Raw genomic sequence first — 19,166 nt, forward strand, 5'->3', positions numbered from 1 at the left:
CTAATTATAATCATTCAACTAGTAATGGTTAGATTTGTTTCTTGTATTGTCAATATCAAGATTGTAATTGATGTATCAGGAACACCATCAGTAAGTTCTCAAAATAGCATCTTTCAAGAACACCCCAAAACATTTTTTCCAAAGATAAGTTCTGTCTATGTTTGAGAAAATGTATTTATAAAAAAAATAATAATATTCTTTGCATTTAAGTTTTTGAAGGATTTCTTTCTTTAAAATCTGACATTTCTGTTTTTTTATCTGTTTTTTTTTATTTAAATTTTTAAAATGACGAATGGATAATAGAAAAAACTAGTTTCTTTAAAAATGCACTTTATTTCAAAACCACTTTATTCTGAAACCATATTGGTTTTAAACTTGAAGCAAGATAATACATGTGTTAGACCATGCTTATTCGAAAGTTAATGTTAGCAGCAGGATAGTAGTAGATCTGCTGTAGCACCTTCTCTGGTACCTAGAAAAGAGTTTAAAAAATCTATATATGAAATATATATACACTGAGGTGACAAAAGTCATGAGATAGCAAGAAGCAAATACATATATTGATAATAATAGTGTCGCGTGCAAAATGCATAAATGGGAAGTTCATTGGTCGGGTTTTTATTTATACCCAAGTGATTCACGTGAAAAGGTTTCTATAAAAGGTTCGTACCTGAATATGACTGCACAACGGTAATAAACAGACTTCGAACCCATAATGGTAATGGACGTTGACGTTAGGGTGGGCCGAAAAAAAAAGGATATTTTCGAGAAGAAACTTCTAATAGCAAAAAAAAGTTGTAATTTCATCCTAAACAGAGGAAAAATAATAATAAAAAATAATATTTATGTCTTCAGATCGCGCATTCGCAGCAAAATTTGAAAAAAAAAGTAAAAAATGGTCAATTTTTAAACATTTTTATAAAAATTCAAGTGTTCAAAATTTTAGTTCTAATACCATTCAAATGCTTTTTTTAAATACTTTTTCAAACATCTTTGAAAATATTTACATTTCTTTACAGGTTTTAGTTAGCGTAAAAGCCGCAAAGTTACGTGAAATTAACCAAAAATCGACGTTTTCAGCTTATTTTATAACACAGCAGTATTTCTTCTTTTAAATTCCAGTTATATATATATATATATATATATATATTTTTTTTTTTTTTGCATAAATTCTGCAGAAAATGCAATTATATTTTGATGTTTTAACAATCCAGAACCCACCATAAGTAGGTGGTTGATCTTTGTGCTTCGATCAAGGTTAGAATTTGGACTTACGACTCAGTTTTGGCATTGATTTTTGCGGACATAAAGTTTTACACATAAATCACTCTCTTGCGCCTATTGCTTCAAATGAATTTCTGCAGATTCACTGATCAGTTCCGCAATCCTTTTAAATGCCCGAGTGTGATATGGGAATTTTAAGAATGCCTAGTTAAGCAAATGTATAGTTTCTAGAAATGATGAAATAACCTTGTTTTCCAAGTCATCACTGAAGTGGAGGAAGTAAAACTTTGACCAGTCAACTGATATACTGCGAAGCTTTAAATCTGAATATTGGTGGAAGGTCGAATTGTTTCTTGATGGGTAATATTTTTCGTTGTATACCCTACCGGCAGAGTTGGGCAAATTTTAATTGCATGAACAATTAAAGATTAACAATTGATTAATTGGTAAACGTAACCACAACTAACAACTGATCAATTGTAATTGTGGATCATTACAATTAGCGATTGATTAATTGTTAATTGTAGTTTTCTACAGTTAGCAATTAATTAATTGTTATGTGTAGTTTACTACAGTTAACAATTAATTGTTAATTGTAGTTTGCTACAATTAACAATTGTCAATTGTTTTTTTGAATTTTAATTAAAACTAACTCTTAAAAAAATACTGGTTTTGTTTAACACAATGTACAGGCTGCAGGTCTACCTGAGATGTGGACTTTAGACGCATACCATATTATTATCTATTTAAATACTCATGTTGGCAACTAATAAAAGATAAATGCTCAACAGTAACTTTATTACGAGCAATAAATTATTTACTGCAGCATATGACTTTTCTCAAAAAATCTTATGGCTCCAGCGAAATTTCCTCAGAAAAGGTATATTTCCCAATTAAAAATTCAAAAACATTTTTTTTCCTTTTTTTTACTAATAAAGGTCTAAATAACATCTGAAAGAAGTTTCAGATATGTATCTTAATTGGTACATGATTAAAAAAAGTAATTAAAACAGAGCGGGGTCTCTGAGACCTCACGTTCCCTGTTATGTCCTTCTTTCTCACGTCCTCTGTTATGGGGTAAACTAAAAAACAATGATTTACACAAACTTAAAACACTTAATTAAAACACAAATATGTGTGGAAAAAGCATGCCTAGACGAGACCAGTTCACGCGTCGAGCAAGAAGTCACCACTGAACGAAAATCCAAAATTGAATAACACTTTGGACTCTGTACCCTGCGCTGTACCTATTGATACATAAAGTTAATTGTTAGGTTTAATTGTTTCATAAAACAATTAAAAATATTAGTCGCAATTATTTTAATTGTGAGAAACGATGAACGTACATTAATTCAATTAAATTAATTGCAAAGGACAATTAATAGTTTAACTGCAGTTGATTTAATTGTAATTGATTTAATTGCAATTACTTTTTTAATCAATTAACAAGGCAATTGAAAAAATAATTGATTAATGCCCAACACTGCCTACCGGCCTACTGTAATCCAATTCCTTTATATTTTGCGTCTAGTCCACTGCCATGACCAATAACAATTTCTCAAAAATAGCAAAATAAGAATTTCTTTGAATCACCGGATCCACGATGTTCAGAAGATTATCAGACACTTCACTTTTAGATTTTGTAATTTTGAATAAGTGTAGATGTAAATGTTTCACGGAAATTCGTTCTTTTCTTTAAATTTTAATTTTATCGAACCAAAGAAGCATAATTTTTAAAGGTACAATTTACGAATGTCTTCATTCCATTAGCAGTCTAGATTGAAAGATATAGTATATATAGTATATCCCCAACTCTCCGTTAGCCCACCTTAACGAATGTTAATGACGGAAAGTTCTTGGTTTTGGGAGAGCGAGATTTTCCTTTCTGTATTACATTGACAATATCCATCAAATATACTTTTGCTTGCTTCTTAAGTCCGTTTTAAAAACTTCGATTTCTTCCGACCGAGTTCTTGCTAAGTTAATAATGTTTAATTTTACAAAAAGATTCAGACTTTACCCATAATTTAGTAAATTTTTCTATTTTACACTGCGGTACTTGAACGGGTTATTAAACTGGTTAGTGAATCGGTAGGTTGGGTATTTGGGATGAGACGAGATAAGGATTAACATGAAAAACTTTATACTCGCGATCATCAATGCAAAAATTGAGTCACAAGTCCAACTTCAAACCTTGATCCAAACGTAGAAGTTTGTTTAAAATAATATAGTTATTTTGAATGCACGTTACTTTTCAAATATATAAGTTCTGTAAATAATTCTTCTTCTTGGGAATTGCAAAGAGGAACAAGAAGTGCAGCCACCTACTTGTAGTGGGTTTTGGGTTGTTAAGGTAACAAAATATAATTGCAATTACAGAAAAATGCTGTACAGTGCCCATTCATTGTTTTAAAAAAAATGTGACTGGGATCTAAAAGAAGAAATACTACAATGTGCAAAATAAGCTAAAAGCGTCGATTTTTGGTTTATTTCACGTAACTTTGAGGCTTATGCGCGAACTAAAAACTATAAAGAAATGTAAAAATTTTCAAAGATATATGAAAAGAGTGTTAAAAGGAAGCATTTAAACAGTATTAGAGCAAAAATTTTCAACATATGGATTTTCATAAAAATATTTGAAAATATATCTGTTTTTCAAACTTTGCTGCCAATACGCGATCTGAAGACATAAATATTATTTTATTTTTTTATTTTTATTATTTTTGCCATGTTTTGGATGACTATACACAATTTCTTTTGCTATTAGAAGTTGTTTATCGAAAAATTTCCTTTTTTCGGCCCACCCTATTAGACGGGTGTAAAACTCCATTTTAGAAGTCGTAGAGGAATTCAACATTCTGAGATTCTCAGAGTCAAAAGAGTGGCCAAAAGACTTAATATCAGGCATAACCTCCCACCATGGACAGCGCAATGGTCGATTACCAGCACTTAATCACAGGGACCAGCGACGTGTTCATAGAACTGTTCAGGTAGAAGTACAAGCAATACTGCGTGAAGTAGACATAGAAATCTGTCTGGGAAAAATGATAGGCCTGTTTTTTAGAACAGGGCAGCAAAATTTGACTTTAATGGGTTATGCCTGCAGAGGAACGATTCGAATGCCTTCGCTATCAGCATGACTTCTGCCGTGTGCAGGTAAAGGGCAGTAACTGCAAATTTTTCATTTTTCATTTTTTGCATTTTTGTCATCTATTGTACGTTAGCTTTATTGTACAAGCTTGCTTATTTGGCTTCCGCTGAAAAAAAGGCGCGAAAAAAACGTCTAATTCCAAGATTTCCCTATGGTTAATATTGATTCCGACATACATTTCTTCAAATATCTCGAAAACTGATTTCTGCAGATACTGCCGTTTTAAGTGCACACGGCAGACTTCTCCTGTAATGCTTCCCTTAGGCTCGCAACCATATCGGATGGACCTTAGACCATTGGAAAACCGTGGTTTTGTCAGTGAAATTGGGTAAAAAGAACTAATAGTAGGGTTTAAGTTTGACGCAGAAACCACGAAGCTTTGAATCCAAATGGCCAACAAATGACTCCATAACGGCGTGGGCCTTACATGTCTTGAATTAGAAACCACTGAATGACTGAAAATGGTTATGACAGCTACTTTAAGCCCACTTGCAGCCATTTACGAAGTTCATCTATCCAAATCAAGTAGGAAATTTTAGGGATAGCATAGCATCATGTCACCCGGCCACAAAAAATCGCATTTTTTTTTTAAATACATTTTGGACAGTTCTAGTAAATGATTTAGGCACCTAGATCATCCAACATGAATTCCATCAATCATTTATGTTACCTAATCAAAAGCTCATTTCATGCACAAAACCCCACAGCAGCAACTTTTTCACAATTATTTACGTATATAACTGCAGCAGGGGTTAATATTTCTGTAAGGGACTTCCAACATCTGCTGATTCCTTCGACAGTTTTGTTTGAATAACAATACGACACGAGAATTTCACAATAAGCAATAATTTAATTTAATAAGATAATAAGATAAAAAGCAAGAATTTAACTTTATAATTGAATTTTATATGAATTGCACGTTAATCCTGCTGAGTTTCTTGGTTGTAACTTAATTTAGTCGGGGTGCATATATTGTTTTGTGACAGTGTATTTCAAAAGAAATTCACACACGATCCTTAACGTAACATTTTGCGCTAGACTGTCGGGACAGCCCGACAACATAAATATCGCTACTTAACTCACAAACTGTAGCTCGTCGCTTTGTTTTTAATGTGCAATGTAGTATCAAATGTGCAATGTGCAGTGAATGAAAGTCTTGTGCACAGGATTAAGTGCACGGTAAGGAAGAACGTGTACAAAAAAGTCGTTTTTGTACTTCATGACACTGGATCTCTTTATCTGTGCAATCAAATAGAGGATTGTTTTTAATTAGTTTGGATTGTTTCTACTGAAAGCAACAAAACCTAATTGGTATAAAATAGCAAATACTTACAACAAATTCTTGGATTTCGGAACGTTGAAGCACCAGCGCGACATGTTGTCCAAACGTCCGTTAGAACCGCTGTTAAAATAGCAGATACAGTTACACCCGCTACAACGCCTAAGATGCAGATGAAGATGAGAGCAATGACTACTACGATACCTTTAAATTAGAATAACGTCACAACAAAGTAATCAATTTTTGTTATTCAACTGTAATGACGAAGAAAAAATAAATAAAGCAGTCAAGTGCTCATACTTGCGCAGTTTTGAGCTATTATCGTTTATAGCATGTGCTTTTAATTAGAAAAAAAAAAATCCGTTCTATCAAAGGGCCATAATACCTTGAACAAGTTACAGAGAAACCTGTGTATAACGATACTGTCTATAACGAAAACCTGTCTATAACAATTTTTTTTTGGCCCCAGCAAAATGTTAGCATGAATAATCAAACTGTCTGTAACGATAACCTGTCTCTTACGATATTTTTTTAGGTCCCAAAAGTATCGTTGTAGATAGGTTTTACTGTACAGATGTGTAGGTATGTCCTTTTAAAAATGAAACAAAATAAATATCAACTGTTCCAAGTTAGGGATCCTCCCAGCTAATTTAATGCACTTAATATTTTGACTTTTATTTCATGCACAGTCAAGTACTTGGTGCAGTACCTTAACTTGGGACATTCTGCCGAATTTGATTTTGAGTGCCGGTACACTTGTCAATATTCCAATAGTACAAAGTAAATGGTGTTGCAAGATAAATAAATCGCTATCTTCTCAGGCTATGAGAGCTAAACTTTGATGCTTCAGTTTTATGGGTAAATAAAACTATTTTGAAAATTTCAAAAATACAAACTCCCGGTTATCCGCAGAATAGGGTGGCACGGTAACCGCTAATAATCCGAATAATAGGTAAAAAAAGATACTTAGTGTATGCAATAGATAAAAAATATTAATGACACTCACACATGCAACTCAAATTATAACTAAAAACATTGCTACATTGCAGCTACTAACATTGAATATAAAAAATACATGTAAAATCTAAAAGCGAACAACAACACAATCACAAGTTTCAAAATAAATAGGTAAATAAATAAATAAATGTGAAAGGACCTGCGGATAATCCGACTGCTCATAATCGGGAGTTTACTTTATGCGATTCGCATTGGGGGCAGCATTGGATTGAATTTTTTAAACATTTCTTCTCGGCTAAGGAAATGCGGGGCAAAGGGGAAATAGTTAAGATAACTTTGCTTTTTCAAAATGAACAATTGTAAATTTGTTTTGAAAATTAGAGTGCAGAAAGAATAATGTATTTTATTAAAAAACAACTTGCATTAAAACATTATTATATTTTTGGCAGTAAATTCGTACATGTGTTGTAAGTTTACATGTCATGTTAAAATGTTCAAGTTATACGTTTTTAAAAATAAATTGTTTGATTTAATTTGTGAGCGATACTGAAATTAGGACTTTTTGTTTTATTTATTCATCTTCATTTTCACGAAATCCAACTCAATTGAGTTTAAATTAAAATAAACTTAAAAAAAAGGTCTATAATTTTGTCTACCATTGTCATTCACTACTGAATATTCTACTTTTGAAAGTCTGAATCAATCGTTTGCGAGGTTTTTGACGTAGCAAATCAGACACGAACTATAATCTAACTTAGTTCGAATCGCTTAATGCATCTCTCTCATAATGATTATAAACGAACATCTAGTACTATGAACTTTAAGTAACATTTGAACAAAAAGCTATACTTAAATCATGTGAATCTATAAAAGGAGGAATAATTCTTACTTTTATGTACTAATTAAAACTAATAATTCATTATTAATTATAATGAGCTAGCCTGTGAATTCAGTATCATAAATGATGTTCTATTTATGAGACAGTCTTACTTAAAAACTCTTCCCTTGTAAATGTTTTCATCACTAAAGTCTCCGCAATTGTTTCTTCCGTCGTTTACCAAACCCGCATAAATACATAGTCCATTACTACATTGAAAGCTGGTGAATTCATCACAAGGTCTATCTGTAAAGAAAGTTGTAGTTTTTAAAACCATACAGAAAATAAAAGAAGGCACAAATATTGTTTTCAAATCAGAACGGTAACTATACATTTTTTTAATGTTATTTTTCTGAAGATGTTAGGTTGATTTGAAGTGAGTTCGATATTTTTTTCACAATTCTGATGAAACAACAAAAATACAAAAAATATTTTTGGGATTCAGATTTATACTAGAAGCTTTTTAAAATATATAGGGTTACATGGGGCAAAGTGAAATAGCGGGGCAAAGTGAAATAGTGAAATATTTAGTCTGCTTTTAGCTCCATCTATCTGGTATTATTTTAACTATATAGCACCATATGTAATCTATTTCAGTCAGGAAAAAAATATCAGCGAGGATTAAAGCATTTGGTAACACAGAAAAATTAAAAAACTCAAAATGTATTATTTTGTTGTAAGTAAAAAATTTATTTTTGTTACTATAATATGGTAAAATTATTTTTATTAACATTTTAAATATTAATTGAGGCCTCCTAATATTCAATGCAGTATTAATGTAGTTAATATTAAGCCTATTTGTATTTTAAATGAATTGTACAATTATTCAACTACATACGGGGCAAAGTGAATGGGACAAAGTGAAATAGTTTGTTTCTTTTACTCACTCAATCATTTAATATAAATCACTTACGTTTTCTTTTATTAATTAATTCATTTACATTCATTCATTTAGTAACTCTTCTATTTATATATTCATTCACTTAGTTTCTAATTATTCATTCATTTACTTGCTCATTTATTTTTCAAAGCAAAGTTCCAATTTGTTCATTTTGAAAAAACTCAGTCATCTTAGCCATTTCATTTTGTCCCACATTCCCCTACTATATGATTGTTGAGAATTGCACTGAATTTAGAAACTTGCTCAAACTATTGTTAAAGTATTGAGTAAGATGTTATTTAAATTGTAATTTAGCAAGTCAAAAGCTATTTGCGTGACTTGCTCACTATAATGAAGCAATAGGATGAGCTAAATTGGCTATCGTTGATTGTGTAATAATGCTTATAATGTTGTGTAAATCAACATTATTGTAGTCCTGTTATCAAAAATTATATGACTGAAACTTTTTGAAAACGCTGTCCAACTAGATTTTTACTATATCCACTGAAATCATTACTACTCTAGAGTCTCAAAAACACGGCCTGAGAATGCCGGGTTATCGAGTGTCAGGTTTTCGGGACTGCAATGTAGGGGAATGTGGGGCAAAGTGAAATAGCGGGGCAGAGTGAAATATTTACTCTGCTTCCATTGCTACCTATCTAGTAATATTTTAACTATATGGTAACACAGGTAGTCGATTCTAGTCAAAAAAAAAAAAAAAAAATACCACCAAAGATTAAAGTGTATGGTAATACACGCAATTTTCAAAAATTGATACTCATATCGTAATATTTTGTTGTAAGTCAAAAATTATTTTTATAATTAAAAATGATAAATTTCTTGTTTACATTTGAGGTATTAATTGAGAACTTCTAATATTCAGTGCAGTACTTATTTAGTTAATATTAAGCTTATTTGTAAATATTTTGTACATTTAGTCAAGTACATGCGGGGCAAAGTGGATGGGGAAAGTGAAATAGTTTGTTTCATTTATACTCACTCAATCATTTACTTAATCACTTACTCATTCATTTATTAATTTATTTATTTGTACTCCTTTATTAAGTAATTTACTTTTTTTTATTCATTCACTTATTTTAATATTCCTTCACTCTTTTACTCACTTATTTATTTTTCTTCATGGATTAATTAATTAATTAGTTTTTTTTTCATTTCTTGTTTCCGTAACATTTTCATTTATTCATTAAAACTTTTATTTACGGATTCATTTGATCAAAAATATTTTTTGAATCAAATAGAACATATTACATTAGAAACATATTTCATTTTTTACTTTGACCCATAAATTTTTCAAGTGGAAATTTTCCTGTTTTTTTTAAAGCGCAAATTTTCTTCCGAAAATAAAAAAATTCTGTTTCAATGCAAGTTTATTATAAAACACAATGTTCTTTCATTATGTAGTACAATTTTCAAAACAAATTTCCAATTCGTTCATTTTGAAAAAGCTCAGTGATCTTAACCATTTCACTTTGCCCCACATTCCCCTACTTTTAAAAGTTTTCGTAACAGTTTTGTCCAAACTGAAATAAAGCACATTTCATGTGTACTTTGATATTTCAAAATTAAATACAACTGCCACCTTTTGCTTCAGGTTATTTTACATCTGTTTAGTTATCAGTATGCTTTATTACATGCTTTTAATATTGTGTATATTTTATGTAATTTATATTAAGGTAATCTTCAAATAAAACTCTAAACAAAAGAATAAAAAAATTCTGCATTTAAGTTATAACTCCTCCCTATGATTGTGAAACTTTTTGTTCAATTTATTTTGAGACATTTTAGTGAGTTTCAATGCATATGAGTCACGTCTGAGTGTTATGCATTGGAAAAAACAGAAAGACAGCATGAAAAACTTTGTTACTCATACAATCAAGGCTTTTAAAGTACGTACAGTAGAAAATATAAATATTTAATTGTGAATTATATGTTTGTCCTTTTTGTGTTTTAGAATTAACATGAACAGATAAAAGCGGACGGTTTAATAAATTTTCCACACTGCTAACGTTTTTGTCCAAATTCTTAATCTATATTTTGCAACATTATTTACAAAGAAAATCTTGTGACGTTCAAAATAAACTTATTTTGTCTAAGTATTTTTGACCTAGAAATTGCATTAAAAAAACTTTTGCACATTATTTTTTCGAATGAACTGTTATGATGTTTTTGTTTGTTTTATAATTGGATCTTTAAAAAATTACAAACATATTTCATTGGAGCACTATGCGAATGTAGTTACTCTAAAATGAAGAATATTTGTGCATCAAAAAGCCAATATATTTCAATCAACATGGAGAGATTTAATGGATAAGAGGGTATGCCGAGATGTTTGCCCCTCCTCAATTGGGAGGACATTTAAATATAATAACAGACATTTCATTGACATTTGATGACATTTAATTGCAATTTATGTTACTCTAAACTTAAAAAACTTCTTCTCCTCACTAGGCCCCCTAAATCCATACATGTGAATTTGGTTGATGATAATTGAAGAGTGTAGCTGCAAAAGTAGGTGACCCCATTCCAAATTTTTTCACTTATGTGTTGTTGTTTTTTTTGAGTCTTTTCATTGCAATACAGTGCCGGCCAAATTATTGGACTAAAGAGTTGTTTTTGGTTTTTGTACACTATTTGTAATAAAATACCATTTATTTTACTGTTAAAGTTCAGTACATACTGTACACTGATTATTACGTTATTTTAGCGTAATTTAGTGTTTGCAGGTGGCAGCACTGTCTGCTTTGTTTATGTTCTTTGTTTATCTACCTACCAGAAACATAACCTCAGTCAACTTAAACTGTTCACTAGTTCTTTTTATTATCCTATTCTGTTTTATTTAAAGTTAGTTTTAGGTAATTAGTGAGTATGTTCATGTGAGTATATATAATAGTGAGTATAAACAATTTTTTACCTCCTTTTTTTAAAAAGTTAAGAAATGGTGTAAAGTAAACCTTGTGAAAAGTATGCCAAAAAGACTTAAAATGCTCTTCAAGAACAAGGGAATGCATACTAAATATTAGATAATTATTTCACTGTTCATTAATGTGTCTATAGTTATGTAATCAATAAAGAATTTGCTTTTAAAACAGTAATTGTCCAATAATTTGGCCAGCACTGTACTTTGGTAGGCCAAAAACCTGAGACAGTGTTTCAAAAAGTAAGAGTGTTTTAAAAGCTTCTCATTGTAACAGTATCTGAGATCTGTGAGTTCCTGTTTGTGTAACATAAGTTCATTGTGAAACATATTTGTTAAGCCCTCAATATTACATAAACAAGACCACAGAATGGTTTTCGGAAAACTTAGTTGAGATAGACTAACAATCTTACTTCACATGAAATCATTAAAAAAAAAAAAAGGACAGAAACACAGGCTTGGAAACTTACTTTTATATCCTGTGTAGTCAAGAATAAATCCGTCATAGTTTTGCTTATCTTCACCTACACTTCCAGTGACGTAGTTCAGCTGGATATCCTTGCCATAGAACTGCATATTCTTGTCAGCTTCGGTCTTAGACCCACACAGCGCCACTTTCCGGACGCCATCATCTATCTGTTGAATTCGAAACATATACATCAAAAATAATCACAATGTCCTTATGCTAAACACATGTGTCAAATGACTAGTAAACGTAAATGAAACACGAATTACAAATGAAAATTCTTCATTAATGTAAAAAACACTCACACAACTTGCACCGTTTCGATATCATCTGTTTTCTGATTCTTCGTATAGGCAGTGTCGAAGAATATTAGTTTTTCATTTGATAATTGCTCCTTTGAGGAATTAAAATAAATAACTAACTTTTTGTCGTCAGTCGAAAGAAAATAAAAGAAAAATAAGAGGAAAAAATTTGATATTTTCACTGAAATAATGTAACTAACAAGTTTAATTATTTGAAATTATAAAAAAATATGCATAAGACGGGCGTCTTCCTATTTTGATAAATCTTCTTATTTATCCAAAAGCAGAAAGTGACTGAAGACAATTCAAGGAGAAAATTCTAATAGCAACAAGCAATAAATGAAAATAGATAGAATTGAAGTTAAGTCATAAACCCATTCGTTTTAGATTTGTCTGTAAAATTTGTGTTCTGATATAAATTTACTTCAGAGAGAAGTTCTTGAAAGTCAAAAAGCATAAGCATTTCAAGAACGAACTTTTTTTTTTCAATGCTTGAAATCTTTAGGATTGATGTCAGCATAGCATTGTACCGTTCTAGACCGGTACCGAGGTCCCTGATACGAATCAGAGGTATCGATTCCTAGTGGTAGTGATAGCATCGAAATATGTCTACACACAACAGCAAGGATTATCAGTAAATGTTGAGTTGAATCTTTATCTTCACTGTTGTACGTTGAGTGTTTTTTTTACTGTTGATAAAAATTGTCATCGGTACCTTTGATACATTTTTACAGTAAGTTTCGAAAATTTGCACTTTTCGTTACGTTGATTACACAGGTTTTATACCACTTGGTGCACTGATTTCAAATATGCATCCATTCTTCTTAATCACATACGGGTTTTTCACAAAACGAGCTTAAACATATGGGCAGGAAAGCCTAATTTTCCTATTCTGGGGAAAGAAAATATCTTTTTCAAATTATCTGTAAGTTTATTACTTACAAACGAGTTTATGCACGAAACAATTGTAAATGAGTTTCTATATATATATATATATATATATATATATATATTAATTTTATAGTAATTAGAACAGGTTGTTTAATTTAGCCTGGATTTGTGTGTGTTTTCAAAGCTCAATTTTCCTTTTCCGAAAGGGAAATACTTTTTCAAGCCTTTTGACCATTTTAAACCCTCTGCAACAGGTTGATACAATGTATGTGGCGCCCATGAGAGCCTTGTCACCAACTTTTGCACTGAAATACTTATAATATACTATCCACATGAAAATATTTATTTTATGCTTCTTCACAACAAATTCGTCTACAAATATAACAAAAGGAATAGGCTGAATTCAGACACGCTCATGTTCCCTATTTAATACATATAATGCACAAGTTAAAAGTTTAAACAAGAACGCCATAAAGTTATGCAGGGGGAACATGGGGCAAAGGGAAATAGCAGGGCGAAGTGAAATGGTGAAATATTTGCCTCTGCTTTTAGCGCCACCTATCTAGTAATATTTTAACAAAGTTGTAACACATGTAGTCAGTTCCAGTAAAGAAAAAAAATACCTCTCAAAATCATAGAATATGGTAACACACGCAAATTTCAAAAATTGATAATAATATTGTAATATTTTGTTTAAAGTCGAAAATTATTTTTGGTATTATTAAATGATGAAGTTCTTGTAATTAAAATTTGAAATATAGACCTTCTAATATTCGGTACGGTATTTATTTAGTTAATATTAAGCTTATTTGTATTTTAAATATTTTGTAGAATTAGGCAAGTGCATGCGGGGCAAAGTGGATGAGGCAAAGTGAAATAATTAATTTCGTTTAATTATTCAACCATTTATTAAATCTCTTCCGTACGCTTTATTAATTACTTTATTAACATACCTTTATTTAGTAATTTACTTACTTATTTATCCCTTAACTTATTTTCTTATTCATTCATTCTCACTCATTTATTTGTCGCATACATTAATTAATAAATTAATTTAATTATTCGTTTACTTGTTTTCAGTATCCTTTCATTTTTTCATTCAACCTTTTATTTGCTGATTCTTTTGATAGAAAATATTTTTTTTTAAATCGAATAGAGAATATTTCATTACAAAAATACTTCATTTTTCAGTTTGGCCCGTGGAAAAAAAAAAAAATAGTGAAAATTTTGAACTTTTTCTTTGAAAGCGAAAATTTACTAGCAAAAATAAAAAATACTATTTCAATGAAAGTTTTATTATAAAATAAAATGTTCATTATTTATGTACTGTAATTTTCAAAACAAATTTCCAATTTGTTCATTTTGAAAAAGCTCAGTTATCTTAACTATTTCACTTTGCCCCAAATTCCTACTCATCTGCCGCGGGATAGAAACCTCTGTATAGATATAACACCTTTATAAAACTGAGCTGCTCTTGAAACAGAATATTTTTAATCAAAGATCAAAGAGTAATTGAGCCGATAAAAGAAGGGTTAAATGGGGGGGGGGGGGGAGAAAACGAGAGAGAGAGAAAAGTAAGCAAGTTATCGTTTTCAGTCATACTTGACACTTATGAAATTCCTCTTATAATAACAACTGAATTTTAATGACTATTTTTTATTACATTTGGTCCACTAATTAGAGTTTTTTTTAAAGATAACTCTGTTGAAACAAATTTTTAGGCCGTAATAATTAACTGAAAAAATCCTTTCTTTTCTTTCTTTTTTTTTTTTGTTCCTGAGGCAGAAAAATCTTCAGTTTTTACCATAATTACAACTTATGGACACTATATGCTGACACCCCTTTTCTTAAGTATAACACTTTTTACTGAAGGGGGGCAACGAAATTCTAAATTTTCAATTTTTAAAAAAAATACTACGTGATAAAGTTTTCTAACTATTTTCCTGAAATCAGCGTCCAAAATGTGAATAAGAACCAGTTATTGGTTTTAATCACTTTTTTGGTTACATACCTACTCGACGATTACTGCTTACAATTTACTCAATTTACAAATTTTCAAAAGTCTCACTGTTGTTTAAAACTCGGAAAAATGTATTAAATCCGTTTACAAAAGTAACACTGTTAGGATTTAAGAAAATGGAAAAGCATTCCATTTGGGAACGACCACCTTTTCTGAATATGAAACATTCGAGTACGTTTCCGATTCACTAATGTTTTGGGCAATACAGCCGTGGGCAGGTAAACGGCAGTATCGGCAGAAATTAGTTTTCGAGGTATTTGAACAAATGTGTGTTAGATTCAATGAAAACATTAGGGAAAAGTTGGAATGAAACGTTTTTTTCACTCCTTTTTTTTCAGTGGGAAGCAAATAAGCAAGTTCGTACAATGAAGCTAACGCACAATTGATGACAAAAATGCCCCCCCCCCCCCCAAAAACAAATGGAAAACATTTTGCCCGCCCTTCACCTGCCCGCAGCAGAATAAATGTTTGTTTGCTTTTAGAGACACCAGGTTCACGAATTTTTTTAAATTTTAACTGGCAGGACAAACAAAAACACAACGAATATTTTAATATCTGTACTCATGTTAGTAATACAAATAAAAATAATGTGTACTACCTGCTTAGTCATTGTATGGAAATGGGAAAATCATACATAGATTTTCGTCTTTTACTTACGTTTATATTGATACTACGAATAGTAGTAATAGATAACTACCATACTGCTGTGGGCAGGTAAACTGCAGTAACTGCAAAATGTTCATTTTTTTCTTTTTTTGCATTTTTGTCATCTATTGTACGTTTGCTATAAAAGCTTGCTTATTTGGTCCACACTAAAAAAGAGCGCAAAAAAGTCTAAATTCCAACATTTCGCTATTGTTACTACATTGAATTCGAAACGCGTTCCATTAAAAAATCTTAAAAACTCATTTCTGCGGATCTCATCTACTGCACCATCGTTAAAACAGATAGGGTAAATTCTTTTGTACGTAGTGGAGCGCAACTTTTATAGTAAGCCGATATAGTTTTAGAGCCGAAAAAAAAAGAACCATTATAAGCAGCTTGAACTAAGAAGATACTTGAACCAAAATACGTAAACCTTTTATAAAGTTTGCTTTCCACAAAAAAGTCAAAGCAATCCGGAAAATATAACACATGCGGAGGTCTAATCATACAATGTTAAGAATAACACAGGCCTATATGTTTTTTTGGTGTTTTGAATTTGATAAGTGTCCATAGCTAATGCGAGTACGCTGATTCTGAATATGAATTTGGTTTGAGCCCATCACGTCCATATTTTTCACAAAAATTAAAAAAAACCTTATGAGATAATTTTGTACTAAAATAAAAAAAGTACCTTCTTGATATTTCCCGAATTACATTGAAATTATTTCTTTAAAATGTCCTACCGTCAAGAAAACCAAATGTCGGTCGACGCAACAAAGCCAAATATACATCACCAAGAAAGAAGAAAGAAAATAAACACGCGATTAAGGACATGGCAGAACAAGTTGAGTTCTTCACCCCTCTGTATCATCAGCCCCATGCAGACCCCCCAGAGTTGATTTTTGGTATACTCAATCGCTAATGATCCCTGATGAATCCTTGATACACCAATTAAAAATATTTGAGTATAATGTTACTTTTATTTCATTTCAGTAGAAATACTTTTTTTCATTTTCGCATCTGCCAAAGTCATCAGTAGTTCCTTACGAAATAATGTCAGTTGTATGTAGCACCGAGTTGTGTTTTGTTTTCTGAGTGTTTAGAGCGTTATAATGTCATCAAGAAAGTGTAAAAACAGTCCTGATACATTTTGTTACGTGTGTGTTGATTTAACGATAACAAAACTCAACGAAACGTAACAGTATTTATCAAGAAATCTTATCACGTTTACTTCAGTGTAAAGCTTGGTGATCAGAGCAATACGCATGGGTCTCCACACAAAGTGTGCTTAGCTACTGAGAAAATTGACAAAAGGTACATGTAGCTCTTTACCTTTCGGCATTTCTATGGTATACTCGTATAAAGAACCAAAAAAACCAAGGAGACGACTGTTACTTGTGGCTCTTGCGATGTCAAGGGTTTCAATTCGAAAGATACAATTCAGTATCCTGATTTGCTACACGACCTGTACCTCTCATAGACCAAGAATTCCCATTCTTCCACCTTTTCCAACCATCCATCAGCATTCATCAGATGAAAGTTCCGACTACAAAACCGATGAAGAAAAAGCGAAAAAAAACAATTTTATTTTCAAAAAAAAAAAAAAAAACCAACGATTGTCTAACGTTGATAAAAACTGCATTGTTTTTTTTAATTAACAACTCAATTCTGTAGGAATTTTCTATGAAATATAGTTTTCAATTAATTTTCTCTCAGTATTTTTTTGGGAGTTTCTATGAAAAATTTTCAAACCCACCACACTTTTCCTGAAAACCTGATGTGCTGGAAAAAAGAAAAAAAAAAAAAACTAAGGCACCTATTAAAATTGAAACATGTTTTCATGAAGAAAAAAATGTAGGCCTGTGTAATTTATCTTAGATCTACAAAAGAGTCTTCCTTACTTTTATCACGTGTACGTAAACTCAGTGAAACGCTGTTATTACGTCAGAGGTCTATGGGCAAATGAAGGGACGAAATTTTCCTGTCTTTATAACAGAGTTATGATCAAAACAATGCCACTATAACCAAGTTCAACGGTATTATCTTCTTTCCTTTTGGGCTGCTCATTACAAAATTCGCAGTTTTGTCTTGTTAAGCAATTGTATACATATTAACTGCAATCCGTACCGTAATGTTGCGTAAAATGTGAATTATGCAATTTTCATTTCTTAATACGCCTATAGGACAACATCTTGTGGCAAAGTTACAATGACATCATAATGGTTACTAGTCCCAAAGTGAGAGATTTGTGACGCCTCACAGGACTCACGCTGTGACACATTTGTGAGATGCTTCATGTGACGTCCCTGCGACATCGCTGCAGCAATTAATTTGTGACCAGTCACTTCATGACGTTATGAAGACGTCACTGCAGCATAACTCTAAGACATTACCGCGGACTGACGTTCATAAATTGGTGCCAACTACTGATGACTTTACAGTGAAGTTTTTTACCAGTAAAGTACTTCACTGGCCCTATTTAAGTCACTGCGCTATTAAGGAAGTTCTATATTTATTTCACACACACACAGACACACATATACGTTTACGTCTATAAAAAAATACTAACCTTTCAGGTAATCACTGCATCCAGGTCTGAAATGTATTTTCCTTATACTAATAACTACTCCATAAGTAGAGCTTATCAGCAAACTATCAGTTTTGTGAAAAAACTGTATGTTGCATGCCGACTTGGCTGCAATGCTCCTGAAGACAACTGTCCAGAGTTAGGAACGCTGATTCTTCGTAAATTCAAAGCGCAAAGATCTTCTAAATAAGCTATAAACAATGAAATATAATTACTTTTTCCTGGAGAAGTGTTAAATCGAACTAAATTATTTTTCATAAGTATAATTTTAAAAGAAATCTAATAAGATCTCGTTATTTTTACTTTAGAGTCGAACATAAAACCATGTTTATTAAGCAGTGGCAAACAGCGAAACTATACTGCAATAATAAAATGCCTATTGTTCAGGCTGTAAAAAGAACATGTTACCCTTGGACGCAAAATTATAACAATATAAAATTTGGAACATAAACTCTAAGCAATATTTTAAATTTTAGCCTTTTAAAAAAATTCTAAGGGTAAGCGAATGTGACTTTTAAAATTTAAATAACTGCCAAAACACACTATATAATCATTCTATAAGGAAGGAGAGATGTGCTAATTTTTTTATGACACATTTGCTTACTTATAAGATACAAAAGACTTCAATTTTGACTTCAATTTTGACTTTTGACTTCAATAGTAAGTTCGTAATACGTTTAGTTCGTAATACTAAATTGTGAAGAGAATTTTTTTTGTAAATGTTTAAAGTTTAATTGGGGGGAGGTGGGTATTTAGCATGGAATCTAAAGATAAAGTCGCTCAATACAATAGTACAGTCAAGTACCAATACTCGGAACAGCTTTGAACTTTTATCTTTTAGTAGCATAGTAATCATATGTTTTAAGTTTTAACAAAACATTTTGTTCAGTAGAACAGCATCATTACTTTACCTCAAACAAGATATACACGTATAGAAAAATATAATTAAAAA

General features: G+C 31.2%; 1 protein-coding gene across 1 annotated transcript in view; it reads right to left on the reverse strand.

Annotated features, from left to right (window-relative positions):
- Nucleotides 1–335: 335 nt before the first annotated feature.
- Nucleotides 336–19,166, reverse strand: part of LOC129231697 (uncharacterized) — a 32,592-nt gene continuing 13,761 nt past the window's right edge. The window contains 6 exon segments of the mRNA XM_054866061.1: nucleotides 336–472; nucleotides 5,709–5,863; nucleotides 7,602–7,734; nucleotides 11,774–11,939; nucleotides 18,198–18,299; nucleotides 18,302–18,405. Coding sequence (XP_054722036.1) covers nucleotides 426–472; nucleotides 5,709–5,863; nucleotides 7,602–7,734; nucleotides 11,774–11,939; nucleotides 18,198–18,299; nucleotides 18,302–18,405 — 707 coding nt within the window. The 3' untranslated portion in view covers nucleotides 336–425.

The sequence above is a fragment of the Uloborus diversus genome, chromosome 10 (genome assembly GCF_026930045.1).
Source record: "Uloborus diversus isolate 005 chromosome 10, Udiv.v.3.1, whole genome shotgun sequence".
Classification (NCBI taxonomy): domain Eukaryota; kingdom Metazoa; phylum Arthropoda; class Arachnida; order Araneae; family Uloboridae; genus Uloborus; species Uloborus diversus.